Source organism: Heterocephalus glaber, unplaced genomic scaffold (assembly GCF_053883595.1).
Source record: "Heterocephalus glaber isolate CG9 unplaced genomic scaffold, H.glaber_assembly_v1.0 deba00000613, whole genome shotgun sequence".
Taxonomy (NCBI): domain Eukaryota; kingdom Metazoa; phylum Chordata; class Mammalia; order Rodentia; family Bathyergidae; genus Heterocephalus; species Heterocephalus glaber.
Genome location: NW_028258152.1, coordinates 4,919,262 through 4,932,730, shown reverse-complemented (window position 1 = coordinate 4,932,730; position 13,469 = coordinate 4,919,262). Strand labels below are relative to the sequence as shown.

The 13,469-nt window shown below is 37.0% G+C and overlaps 1 protein-coding gene across 1 annotated transcript in view; it reads right to left on the bottom strand.

Moving 5' to 3' along the window:
- Window positions 1–877: 877 nt before the first annotated feature.
- Iqcm (IQ motif containing M) overlaps window positions 878–13,469 on the bottom strand; it is a 274,753-nt gene continuing 262,161 nt past the window's right edge. Inside the window, exon 9 of the mRNA XM_021247888.2 lies at window positions 878–1,480. Within this exon, the coding sequence (XP_021103547.2) occupies window positions 1,425–1,480 (56 nt within the window). The 3' untranslated portion in view covers window positions 878–1,424. The remainder of the gene's footprint in view (window positions 1,481–13,469) is intronic.

Here is a 13,469-nt window from a genome sequence, read left to right as displayed (position 1 = left end):
GGAAATTTTATGTAAATTTCCCACAGTCACACAGTTCATAATTATATAACCAGATTCAAACCCAAGCAGGGCTGGCGAGGTGCCTGGCTACAATAAACCATTGTGTTAACAACAGCATTAAGGACAGGAATGAACTGAACACTATCTAAGCACTTTACATGCATTTTCTTATCTGTTTCTTCACACCAATCCTGTAAGATGTTACTCTTAGAATCTTTACTTTAAGGATGAAAAAACTAGGCTTTCCAAACACTTAATATCTGGAAAAAGGCCACATTCTTCGTGAATGGCAAGGTTAGGGTCTGAATCTAGACTGTCAGCAAACTGTTGCTCTGCTTATTATCAGAAAATGAATTACTTGAATAAATTCAATTCAGATATATATTTGTATGTTGTTATGCATTCTGCTCCAATTAAATTAAGTCTAGAAATGGAAATATAAAACAGTTATTTTCCCAAAAGTGTTGAAGACATCATATTACAGTGATACATGCATGCCACTGTTCATAACAGCACAACTCATGCAAGCTAAAGCTTGGATATGGTCTCTATGTCCATTAGCAGTCAACTGGATAAAGAATATGTGGTATTTATATGCAACAAAGTACCACTGTGCCATAAAGAAAAATAAATCTGAGGTATTTGTAGGAAAATGGATGAACTTTTAGACAATCATGGTAAGTGGGGTGAATCAGACACGCAAGCTTCAATACCACATGGTTTCTCTTATATAAGAAACCCAAAGTGCAAATAATTTAAAGAGCAAAGTAACTAGTAAGTAACTGGAACTAAAAAACAAACATAATTACATTTCAGAGATGCCCCTGGCACTAAGACTGGATATGAATGACCTTTTATCTATTAGCTACATGGACATAATCTTTGGAAGGCAGAAGTAAGATAGAAACCTTTGTATTGTCCCTCCGGTCTTTTTTTCCATTCTTCTGCTAACTTGGAAGTTCAAGGAAACATGTGCTGGTCCTGCTGAGGTACAAGGGCTGTCATCTAGGTTTCTGTGTGACCAGCAGGATTTGAAATTGCAGCAGTTTTTTTTTTTTAATAGCAAAACATTTACTGATACATTTTAGGCGTACATAATGAAACATTCATCATAGGGAATTTGCACCTGTACATGATACATCCTGCCCCTTTTTTCCCCATTCTCCCTCCCTTCCAGCCCCCTCTCCTCCCTATGTACAAAAGATTTGTTTCCATTTTTTACTTCTATTTTCACTTCTTTCTTGTCTCTTCCTTCCATTCTCCCTCCCTCCTCCCTTGTTCCCCTCCCCATGTGAATATTCTCTTCCCATTTCCAAATATCTATCCTTATTTCCACTTTTGGTTTCTCAAGCCAGAGAAACAATGTGGTATTTAAACATGTGTGTCCAATTTATTTCACTTACGAGTATGAGTCTCATGGTCCATCATTTAGTTATAAATGTCTGAAGTTCCTCCTTCTTGATGGCAGAGTAGCACTCCACTGTATTAAAAAAAAAAAAAATCTCCTTTATCCATTTGTTGGTTGACGGGCATTCAGGTTGTTTCCAAGAATGCCACACTGCTTTGATTTCATATTCTGATTTCTGCCTTCCATACTGAAGTGGGTTCTTGAATTCACAACTACAGTGGCAGCCACAAAGGAGGCAGAGCTCTTGGCTGATCCCCTCTTCATTGACCAGAGTCATCCCTGCAGGCCCAAACTAAGAACCACCACTTTGGACTTCAATGTTTTCAACTAATTTATTGTCTCGCATCTGTTTCTCCTCAACATTTTTATTGTACACTTGATTTCTTGTTCCGAGCCTTGATTGAGTAAATATTTATTCTTTAAATTTTATTACTGTTCTCTGATAGAAGTTCTAGAAGCCAACACTTTTCAGAGATGGTGTTGCTGCTGGTTCTTAAGTTTTTTTTGTTTTCATGTGTTTTACTCTGCTCTCATTTAAATGTCCCCTCCAAAATTCACGATGAAATTGTACAGCCACTGTTCTGGTACGAGAAGTGGGAACTTAAGCGTTGATTGGCTCCTGGGGGCTCCAGCCTTGTGAGTGCACTACTGACACTACTGAGGGAGTGTGTCAGAAGCCTGGGCCTGGCTTTGTTATGAAAGCAACCTCTCTCTTGCACACTCTCTCAGGCCTGGCGATGCCCTCTGTTATGTTACGGAGGCACAAGGAAGCCCTCACCAGATGTGGCCTCTCAGAATCATGAGAAATCCATTTCGTTCCTTTATGAATGAGCCAGTTCAGGAATTCTGTTCTAGCAAGACAAAACAGACTATGACAATCATCATCTTCTTCATCTCCCGTCACTTTCCTCAGTGACCCTATTCCCTATTCAGAAGCCATTTTCGGAAACCATTTTGACAGCCATCCTTTTGTTCCAGCTTAGGAATGGAGATGTTATTTAGAAAGAAAAAGAACATTCTAGCAGTGCTTGATTCAGATTTTTAAGACATTTTAAACAATGATGCTCTTGATGAAAGAAAATTTTTCCTATTTGTCTTTTCTGGTGCATTTAACCTGGGAAGTACATATTGATACCAAGCTCAAAACCTTGCCAGGCTTACACTTTAGACACACTTTTAAACCCTGGTTTATATCTTTTGCTCCTCTAGCTGCTATAGTTGGTGCTTGACCCTTGCCCTGAACATTTTGTTTCAGAAAGGGATGTGTGTACTGTTACATATATGATATACATGAGATTTGCTTCAAAATACAAATGTCTTCAAGATATCTATAAAAACCAGAGGTCAAGATCATGGCATGTCCCTTGGCTCTGCCACAAAATCTTACACAAAAAGTAAGTATTAAGATTCTAAGAATTCACCCTACTCATTTACCCCCGCCCCTAGTTTTTAAGCAAAATTTAGTCTGGAATAGCCATTCAGTACTTGTAAATCTATTCAATCGCAAGGCTCAATAGCTTCATATCAAAGAATAAATATTGGTATCAGAGTACCTTGCTTAGTTTGTACTCAGCTGCACACTAAAATAAATACCATACATATTTATACATGATGGTTGTTGGGAAGAATATCAGAAGGGTAAACAACATTTGGGAAAACCAACAGCCATTTGTTTCTTTGTACCTGACCAAAAATACGTTCAGCTGGTATTTGTGCTACTACATAGATGGGCGCCTACAGTCCATCTGATACTTCTGCTCTCATCCTTTCCCTGCAGAAGGAAGGGGGAGGCAGAGAGATCACAAAGTATATTCAAGTCCCAGAAAGCCATGGCTAAACAGAGAAATGCAATAAAGGAGAAAGGCCTGGCCACGGGAAGTTGGGTTAGCTCCTACTCTTTGATTTCTGGATGGCAGGTAATTGGAAAGGGTTTTATAAAATAATGAAATAAAAACAAAATAGACAGTTTTCCCTCTCAAAGTATTTTTAAACATTAGCGTGTCAGTTTAATGCACTTTTATTTAAAAAACTGGCAATTTTTGTATTTTGTATCTTTTCAGAAATTTCACAAAAAATATGAATATAATTCTTGTATTGGTGAGCTTTCTGTTGCTGGGACAAAATTCCTGACATACACAACTTAAACGGGAAAGTTATTTTTGGCTCATAGTTTGAGAATTTTCACGCCATGGCAGGCTAACTCTGAGGCAGAAAGATCATACCCAAGGGCATGGCAGGGGGAAGCTGCTCAACTTGGGCATCTGAGAAACAGAGGAAGAAGGAATACCCCAGGAGGGAGGAGTTAGGGACCAGGCATGGTTTCCATGCCCCACCCACACATGCCAAAAGTGTGCTTAATAATCTCCTAGGGACCACTCAACCCAACAAAACTCACAGTCAAGCTCGATCATCACAATTCCCATTGCTGCTATCTGGCTATTAATTGTGTTTTCCTACGTATATCGTAATTCACTGATTTGTCTTTAAATTCAAGTTTCCTCACATTCAGGTAGAAAATATGGAATTTCCTCAAATGGAATTCAGTGCTGCAAGATGAAACTTATAAATAATCATTGATGAAACAAATGCCTATTACATTTTCTCTGATTAAGGCCAGTAGGGGAATATTTGAATAGTTTGTGTTTCCAATGATTTATTATGGAAATTTTCAAACTAAATTTTCACACTAAAAGCAGGAAAGAATTATACAATGAAAGACCTAGATTCTACAATTACTATTTCACTGTATTTTTTTTTAAATCAGGTATCTCTCCGTTTATGTGACTTGTTTGGAGATTTTATAACTATTTTGTAAAAGGAATCATCTGAAAACATTAGAAAGAGTATGCTTTAACAGAAATATGTGCAGTCTACCCTTCATAACATTTTAATACCTTTTGACTTTGTTTTTTCCTGTGTGAAAAGTGCTGTAAAAATTTGGAAAGTGTTTGAAGTGAACCCTGGGATTATGGCTCACATTTGAAATTTTTTTTCCAAGTTTCATCTTGTTTTTCAGTAAAGCAGGGTTTGCTGAGTAGTAGAGGAGAAAGGGTTATCACTGAGTATCAGACTAATATATACAGCCCCTTACATGCCATCACTCGGCCCTCAATTTTTAAATAATGGGTTTTATATAAAGACTGAATAAAGGACTTCAAAGTGATAAACTACAGAGAGATACAAGATGCTAGTGCCAAAAACCAGATAACATTCAATTAGTTTTTTAAAGGCATTCTTATCACATCTCTTCCTAATATTAGCTTTCTCAATAAACAATAGCCTGCTGCAATATTGCCAGGGTTGCCCAGCTGAGATGGCAATGTGCAGTGACAGATGATTGGGATCGTCCGAAACTGTCGATGTCATTCACAAATGGCACTCACTGGCCTTTCAGTTTTTAAGACTATTCTATAATTCTATCATGAAGCCAGATTAATATTTATGTGGTAGGAAAGATAAGAAATGCACTTTTCTGCACGAAGAAAATAACTAGACATTCTGTGGGTCCATTTTTAGCTACTCTCTTTTATCTAATAGATTCTGATACGCGCAGAAAAACCAACACTAATCATTCTGCTTTTTAAAATGGTTTTAAATTTTATAGGTCTATGCAAGATTTTAGACTTTCAGATTGTGTTTACTTGAAATGAAGGAAAAGTAGGAAGGAGGAAAATCTCAACAATCTAATATAATAATGTCACCATTCACAATAGGTGATGTTAGCCTGCTTTTTAAACATATGAATTATTTGGCCACATTAAGCTTCTGGGTCTAATTAAAGTTTATAATATTTTATAATCCACTCTTATTTAGAATACTGAAAATGTATACTTAAGGCAAAAACAAATGAATCATTACTTAATCCATCTAACTGAAAACTATTGAAAAATATATTTTGGAACAGTGTCCAAGTTGGTAGATTGAAACAATTAATCTTCATGAAGCAATCACCTTTTATGTGTATGCTAGAACAAAAGTAAGGGATATTTAAATCTTTGTAACAAGACAATATTTCCAATTCAAGACATACAACAATTACTAGCTAATGATAAACAAAAAGTTTCAGAACATTACCAATGAGGCCCTGCCTGGTAGGTTGGGCTCCTTCCTATCTTTCCAATCTCACTTGCGATGATATCCACAGGGTTTCCAGTCAAATCAACTCTCTAGTTTCTTCCTACCTCAAGGAGCTGCTTCTTCTTGTCTTTTAAGTATTTTTCTCCTCTCTCACCTACGATCATATTCTGAACCTTGACCTTCTGACCTTGAACCTTCTGTCTTCATCCCTCTCTATTCTCATCCAGTCACATCTTTTTGCAAACAATGTATTTATGGCCTGTCAAATGTATGCCTCTAGTCTGCACACCTCTCCAAGCTCCACATTGGCTAGAAAAGAGGACCTAAATTCTAATGCCTATTAGGAGAAAGTGGGCTGTATCAGTGTCGTGCTATGCTCAGCAATGACCAGATTTTATACATCTTTTACCAATCTTTCATGCATTACTACCACATAGTAGCTTGAAGTTGACCATGCTGTGGACACTCAGCCCAAGAAAATCAGCAAATGCTATGGATTTCCACCTGCCAATTCAGAGCCAGCTTACTAGCACACAACTGCCTACAATATCCTGAAGAGGTTTGGTAAATCTGGGACCAAAACGATCATGAGTGATTAAACTGCTCTTCCTCACGCACATTGGAAATACTGTTTTAGCTGTTCCTTAAATATCATATGGAATCTCTTGCTTCAGTTTATTTAATATAACTCTATATACACAAAGTTCCAAATCCAGATCAGCAGCTCTCTTTGGTAGCAGTGGGATATTTAACTCATTCATTAAGAAAACATTACAAGGCTATAAAGGTAATGGAATCAGAGGAAACCTGTAATTATTTTAGAAAAAAATGTGTTGTTAATTACCTAGATTAAGGATCCTATGATGTGTCTATCTCTAATCCCTCTCCAATGTATATACTTAGATCTAGGGGACACAACACCAGCTAGCCAATAAGATTCTTCTCTTTTGGAAGAAGATCAATTGGCTGTCCATAGCCAACTTGGAAAGTTATTGTTTAGATATTCTGCCTGAAGTTGCTATTGTGAAGAGTCATGCATTATAAGGCAGAGGGAATCCTTTAGCAGCAAAGAAAATAAGGTAAATGAGCAAAGAGAGTGCTAAAAGACCCTATGGTCCAGGAAAAAGGGGTAGGGAGGGGCAAAGGTCATTCCATAACCCACAGTCTCACACAGTGCAGCTGTGCTGCCTACAGTTGTGTTTCACATTCTTCCATTCTGTTCTGAAATACTCGTTTTTGCATGAAGTTCTTACTAACAATGCTATTTAGGATTTAGCTGAGGAAAGATGTATTTTTATTAATATCCAGATTTTGTATCCAACTGACTGCTTGCGATTGGAGTCTACTTAAGACATGTAATCATCATTTCAAAATTCACATATCTAAAACTGAATTTCTGAATTTCCTGAATTTCTCCCAAAATTTCACATTTTACCTTCAGCTCAATGTATTTTTCTATTTTTCAATTGTTCAGGGATAAACCATTAGACTTTGATTCTTTTGCTGTAAGGTAACTCCATTCAAACCAATACTTCGTCCTGCTGGCTCTGTCTTCTGAATATATTCAAAATCTCAACACTTCTCATCGTCTCCACAGTCACCTCCTTCTTCCAAGCTATTATTACCTCCTGTCTGGATTACTCTAATAGCTCCTAGCCAGTGCCTGTTCCTGCTTCCTCCTCAGACCTGTTTATTTTCTACACAGCAGCCAGGGTAAGTTATGTCAGCCTCTGCTCAGCACTTCATTAAGCTTCCCGTTTCCCTCGTACTAAAAGCTCCCACCTTCAGCTCTCAGACCTTATGTCTGACTCTTCACCTCCTCGTTTACTTTCCAAACTGTGCAGGGTCTACTGCCCTTCTTGAAACTCTCTCCTCAGGACCTTTGCCTACGCTATTCACTCTTCTTGGAATTTCTCTTTGTTTATCCATTTTCCTCAATTCTTCACCTCCTTTGGGTCTTTGCTCAAATGTCACTTTCTGAATACAGGCTTTCCTGACCACTTGCTGTGGCTCAGATAAGTGTCCTCTAAAGGGCTATGTGTAAAATAAAGGCTTAGCACTGGGAAAGTTGTAGAACCTCTAGGAGGAGGGGTCTGAGGGGAGTTTGTAAAAGTCACTGGAGATGTGCACTCAAAGAGAACTATGGGACCAGGATCCCTTCCTCTTTTATTTTTAAATTTAAAAAATTTATTAGCACATGTTTGCAGTGCATAATGGTTACATCCATTGTGCAAAGTTGGTACATTTAGTTTTTAGTTTTTAGTTTTTGCTTTTTGGCTGAGGAAGTAAGTGACCTGGCAGCACCACACATTCCCGCCAGTATATGCTGCCTCTTTAGAGGCCAAAAGCAATGGGCCACTTACACTGGGCCCTCCAAAGCCATGAGCCAAAATAAACAGTTTTCTGTTCATATAATAATTGTAAGTGGTTTTTTGGGTTTTGTTTGTTTGTTTGTTTTTGGTACTGGGGATCAAACTCGGGACCTTGTGTTTATGAGGCAGGTGGCGCCACCACTGAGCTAAATCCCCTGCCCTATTTGGTGTATTCTGTCACAGTAATGGAAATGACTAATACACTGAAATTGAAGCACCACCTACTTCAGGATGCCCTATGTTCTTTCTGGTACTTTTCCTCCCACAACATTAAGAAGCAAAATTCTATTACATATTTTATTCATTTTGTCTATACTTTTAACTCTTCTAGTTGCTATTCTACTAGAATATTGCTGTCAGGGAGTTTTTTTTTACTGTTTAGATCACAACTATTCCCCATAATTCTACGATGGAGCTTAGGATACAGTAGATGCTCAATAAATCCTTGAATAAATGAATGAGTGAATTCATATAATAAAGATATTCATTAGGGTGCAGTTGAGGAAATAGCTGAATTACACAAAGTGTTTGGAAAATTGCCAACTCTTTACTCTGCTTTGTTCTATTTAGATTCTGCATCTGTGTAGATTTCTCTTCCAAAATTTGGGAATGTATAGTAATTTAGTCAGTAAAAGAGTTGTTTCCATGGATGCCTGATAAACAGATTATAATGAAATTGGCACTGGGTCCCAGTTTTAATATGACACCATGGCATATTATAATTCTAATTTCTACTCTAAAGTTTTTCTGGTAGCAGAATGGGTACTTTCCCAGGTCATTTTTTTCTCTACAGAACTTAGATAAAAAGCTGATGTTGAATTTGGCATCCAATCACTCATAGCAATCTTCTCAGATAAAAACACAATGTCAGTGAGAAGAAAGAAAAAACCTCCTGCTCAATAGAAGGGAATAATCCTTTGCAAAACTGTCTCTGGATTCTAGTGAGCTGACAATAAGGGCCCTATTATGTGGTTGCTTTGAGTGATACTGTTCTTGTGAAGTTGCATGATGCCAAAGGCAGAATCACCCTTAGGTTTTGACACATCAGTTAGAATAATGACACAGGTTTAAGCTCATCAATTTTTCTAATGGTTAGTATATCTAGTTTAGATCAGTGATGTAAAAATGAGAAATTGGATTTTATTTTTAGAGTTATTTTTACATTACTGATCATACTCCTAGGCAGAAAAGAATGAAAAAAGTTTATTGAAACAGCAACAATCTGCAACACCTGGATATAATGTAGTGAGCATTGAAAGTGTTAAAAGTATATGGAAATCCCAACTGTCCCAGGCTGAGAGTCACACTAATTACGCTCATCTTGACCTTCTTGTGTCATACTCTAGAATATCCAAGTCCAGTTAGATTGGCAATTGCTTCCACTGTCACACAAAAACACGTTAAATAACAAAGTAGGTGACACAAACTGGGAGAAAGCATTTGGTCAATACATTTTGACTTGCTCATAAATGTAGGAAACTTAGAGAATATCTAGTTATTAAGTAGTATTTAAAATAATATGTGAATGATGAACTCATTGTCTCTCCAAGGATCGTACAATACTAAAAGGCACTAGAATTTTATTCCACAGATAGCATTTTGCCATATTTTATAAAGCAAATTTGATATAACTCTTTTTAAAATATACAATTCAAATTATATTGCAAACTGAATAGCTGAGTCCAGAAGTGTTAAGATATTTAGTTACAACTGTGAGTATTAAATTTGAAAACAAAAGTGTCTCTTGAAAAACTGTCTGTGAAAAGGATAGTCTTAAACTCCTTTATGGTAAGTCCTCACATTTTCTATAGAACATTCTGAGCTTTACTAGAAATTCTTATAAAATTACAGTTTGAGCTAGGCATGGTAGCACACGCCTGGAGTCCCAGCACTTGGTAGGCTGAGGCAGGAGGAGGATTGCCAGGAGTTCAAGTTCAGCAGCTACATAATGAGTTCAAGGCCAACCTGAACTATTCAGCAAGACCCTGTCCCAAAAGGAAATAAAATAAAAATTAAATTAAATTAAATTAAATTACACTTTCTATGAATGTGAAAACCATGAAGACAAGTGGTGAAAAGTATATCTTCTAACAACATCTGGGACTGAGAAGAATGACAAAAGTATCATCTTGGTTTAACTTCGGTATCTTATAGATAAGAAACAGACTCAAAATAGCAAAGTAGTATGTATTCATATTCATGTATTCATATTCATGGCTATAACTGCATCACGTGGCTAAAGGAGATCAGAATATGTCAACCCAAAATATGCCATTTTGGCACAAGAATTATTTGAGTTGACACCAAATGAAAAGCAGCAGACTCATGAAGAAACTTCTGGCCTCCTCTGACCTGCCTAAAAGCAAGACATAGATTTTTCTTTTGTGAAGATGTTTGCTATGAAGAGGGAGATATTATAATGAGCTTAGTCTGTATAAGCAAACCAGGAATTGTTATCTTTCTTTAGTTTTCTCAGACATCTAGCTTCCCACAACTTACTGTTACTGCACTCCTTTTCCTTTATCTAGTGATTTTTCTACAATATATTGCACTTTATCAAAATGGGTAATAAACCCCTGAATCTGACTTTATTACTTCGGTTCTTTTCTGTGAGTTCTCCCTCAACCATGCATGTAAAAACATTTTCACCAATAGAATTGCTATCACTCGGAAGTGTCCCCCGAGGCCCATCTGTTAGAAAGGCTTATTCCCTGCCTGTGGTACCACTGCGGGTAATGGATCCTTTAGACGGTAGAGTCTTTGGATGGAAGTTAGATCACCAGGGGCGTGGCCTGGAAGGGGATGAGGGGAGTCCAGTCCCCTCCTGTCTCTGCTTCGGTTTTCTGGCCATAATAATGGGAACAGGCTTCTTCCACCACTTGTCCTAGTCATGATGTTCTTCTGCCTCACCGTGGGCCTAAAGCAATGAGGCCAAGTGACTATGGATTGAGACTTCATGAGCCAAATTAAACCTTTACTTGTAAGTTGTTTATCGGAGGTATTTTATCACAGCAACAGAAAGCTAACACAGAAAATATACTGGTCTTTTTTTTTATCAGTTCGATGTACAGAACTCAGCTATCAAATATAAGATGGTGGGGGAAATCTTTTTCCTGCCCTATGTGACACACTTGATTATTTGCCACTTGGATGAATAGTAGGCATTAAGAATTTGCTCAGAGTCAGTTATTTCTCTGGTGTGCTTATAATCTAGCTGTTGGTGATTTATTACTTGAAAAGGTGTTTATCCGTCCTTTAAATTGTCTACAGAATGCCCTTCAAAGCTGTACTCACTCATCTCTTCACTATGTTGGGGAGATGAAGTGAAGGGACAGGGGAAGGGAGGTTGCTACTGCTATTCATTCCAAAAGGCTATTTTAGAGAGATACTAAAGGGAGCCTCCTGCCTCAGTGTTGTGGCACTAGCTATATTCTATGAATTAATTATTAAATGGTCTTAATATGACTTCTTATTCATACTCTTAAATGGCTATAAAATTAAGTGCCTGCAAAGTATCAAATGCAGGCTAACAAAAAGTTATGATGCCCACTTGCAAAAGCCTTACAAGCAGGTATGAGTGAGTGTAATGAAGAGCCTATAGTCACCATGGTAACAGCCCATGCCAGAGTAACAGGAAGCAAAAGCAAGAGAGGACAATAAAATAGGACGAGTTGATGGAAATTAACAGAGAAGGTGTGGCCCCTGAGCTCATGAACATTCACTTAGGAAGAAAGTAAGATACAGTTTTATATTGATGGCTCAATCACAAATTTAATTCCAAGACTCCTAAAAGCCAAGCCTTAACCAACAGGATATTCATCTGTATATCATATCAGTGTACTCGATAAATCTATCAAAATAAACATTTAACACCAAATTTATGATTTTTGTTTTTAAATCTGGTAGATATTTTATCCTGTGTCTTGAGTCAGAAATCTAAGCCAAACTTGACTCTTCCATTATCAGACAATTATCAAGTCCTTTTCTATTAATTTTACTCTCAAAATCCTTCAATTTCCAAGTCTTTCAATTTTCTCTCTGACTATCATAATTCAAACTATTATCAACAAACACCTCTACTATTGTATTACTTCAGTACTTAGAAGCACGCCTGGCACATATTAAGTCCTCAATAAATATGTTTGTATGAATATATTGTTGCTGAACTAAGTTCTTTGCTTACACTCTCAATCCATTTTTCAGGGGAGAGAGTAATCTTTTCAATTCTCTAATGCCATCATGCTATCTCCTTTAAAAACTCTTCACTGATTTCTCATTACTCTTAAAGAAAAAATAGTAATAAGACCTGGAAGGTCCTGCATGAATGTATTGGTTAATGCTTTATCTTGTACCAAGTAAGAGGAGAAATGTGAGCCTGTGCACTTGTAATTTATTATCACTGAAGAGCATTTGCACTGTGACGCCCCGTCCAGGTTGGATAACTGGGAACTGCAGTGTGTATCCTCAGTGAGTACAAGAGGGATGAGAAGAATGGCAGAAGGATGGTGACTCTATGGGCACATGGCTTTAAAAAATAACTTTATTAATGATAAAAATTTCAAAAACAAAGTCGAGTTTATAAAACAAACTCGGTGTCTTCAGCTCATAGATCTTACCATGATCAATATTTTGCATTCCACATTTTTAAAGTATTTTAGAAGTAATCCTAGACCTTATGTTAGTTAACTTCAGCACATTTTAATGTGTCTTTTAAAGATGGCCACATTTCTTACAGGGTACAGTCATCATTATTACACATAAGAAAATAATATGAATCCCTTGTTATCATCTGACACTACAGCTATAGTGAATTTTCTCAAAATATATATATATTTTACAAGTGGGTTATTAGAATTTAGAATCCAAATAAGGTCTACATTTTGTGTTTGGTTATATCTCCAAATTCTGTTTATGTTTGTGTGAAACAGTTCCTTATAAAAATGTTTTTAAAAAACTTCATCTCATTGACCTAAAGAAACTAGGTCAGTTGTCCTATAGGATGTCATATATTATACTTTTTTTTCCTATTCAATGCTACTGTAGCCTCATTTAACTGTTTCACCAGCAGCACAAATAAATTGGCAGATCAAAAAATTGAAATAGTTTCTGGTTTAATGCCTATTTTTATCTGTCATCACGCAGAACTTTGTGAGTAATGCTGTATATTTCATACAGCATCTGAAAGCAAGGACATAATATGTGGTTCTCTGCCTTTGGTAATGCTAAAATACATGTAGTTCCAGTCTGTTCAGGCTGCTGTCTGTCACAAAATACCTTAACTGGGTTGCCTATAAATAACATCAATAGATTTCTCACAGTTCTGGAGGTTGGGAAGTCCAAGATCAGGATTCCAGCCAGTTCAGTAGCTGGTAAGGGCCTAGTTTCGAGTTCATGGATGAGTCCCTGCCAAGGCCTCATATGATGGGAGGAATAAACAAGTTCCCTTGGAAAAATCCCATTCTTGAGAATTTTGCACGTGTCACCTAAGCACTTATCAAATAGCCTCATCTCTTAATGACATCATCTTGGTGGTTAGGATTTCTGCATATGAATTTCAGTGGGACACAAACATTCAGACACAGTACGTGGTGACAGGAAAATTCCTCCACTAT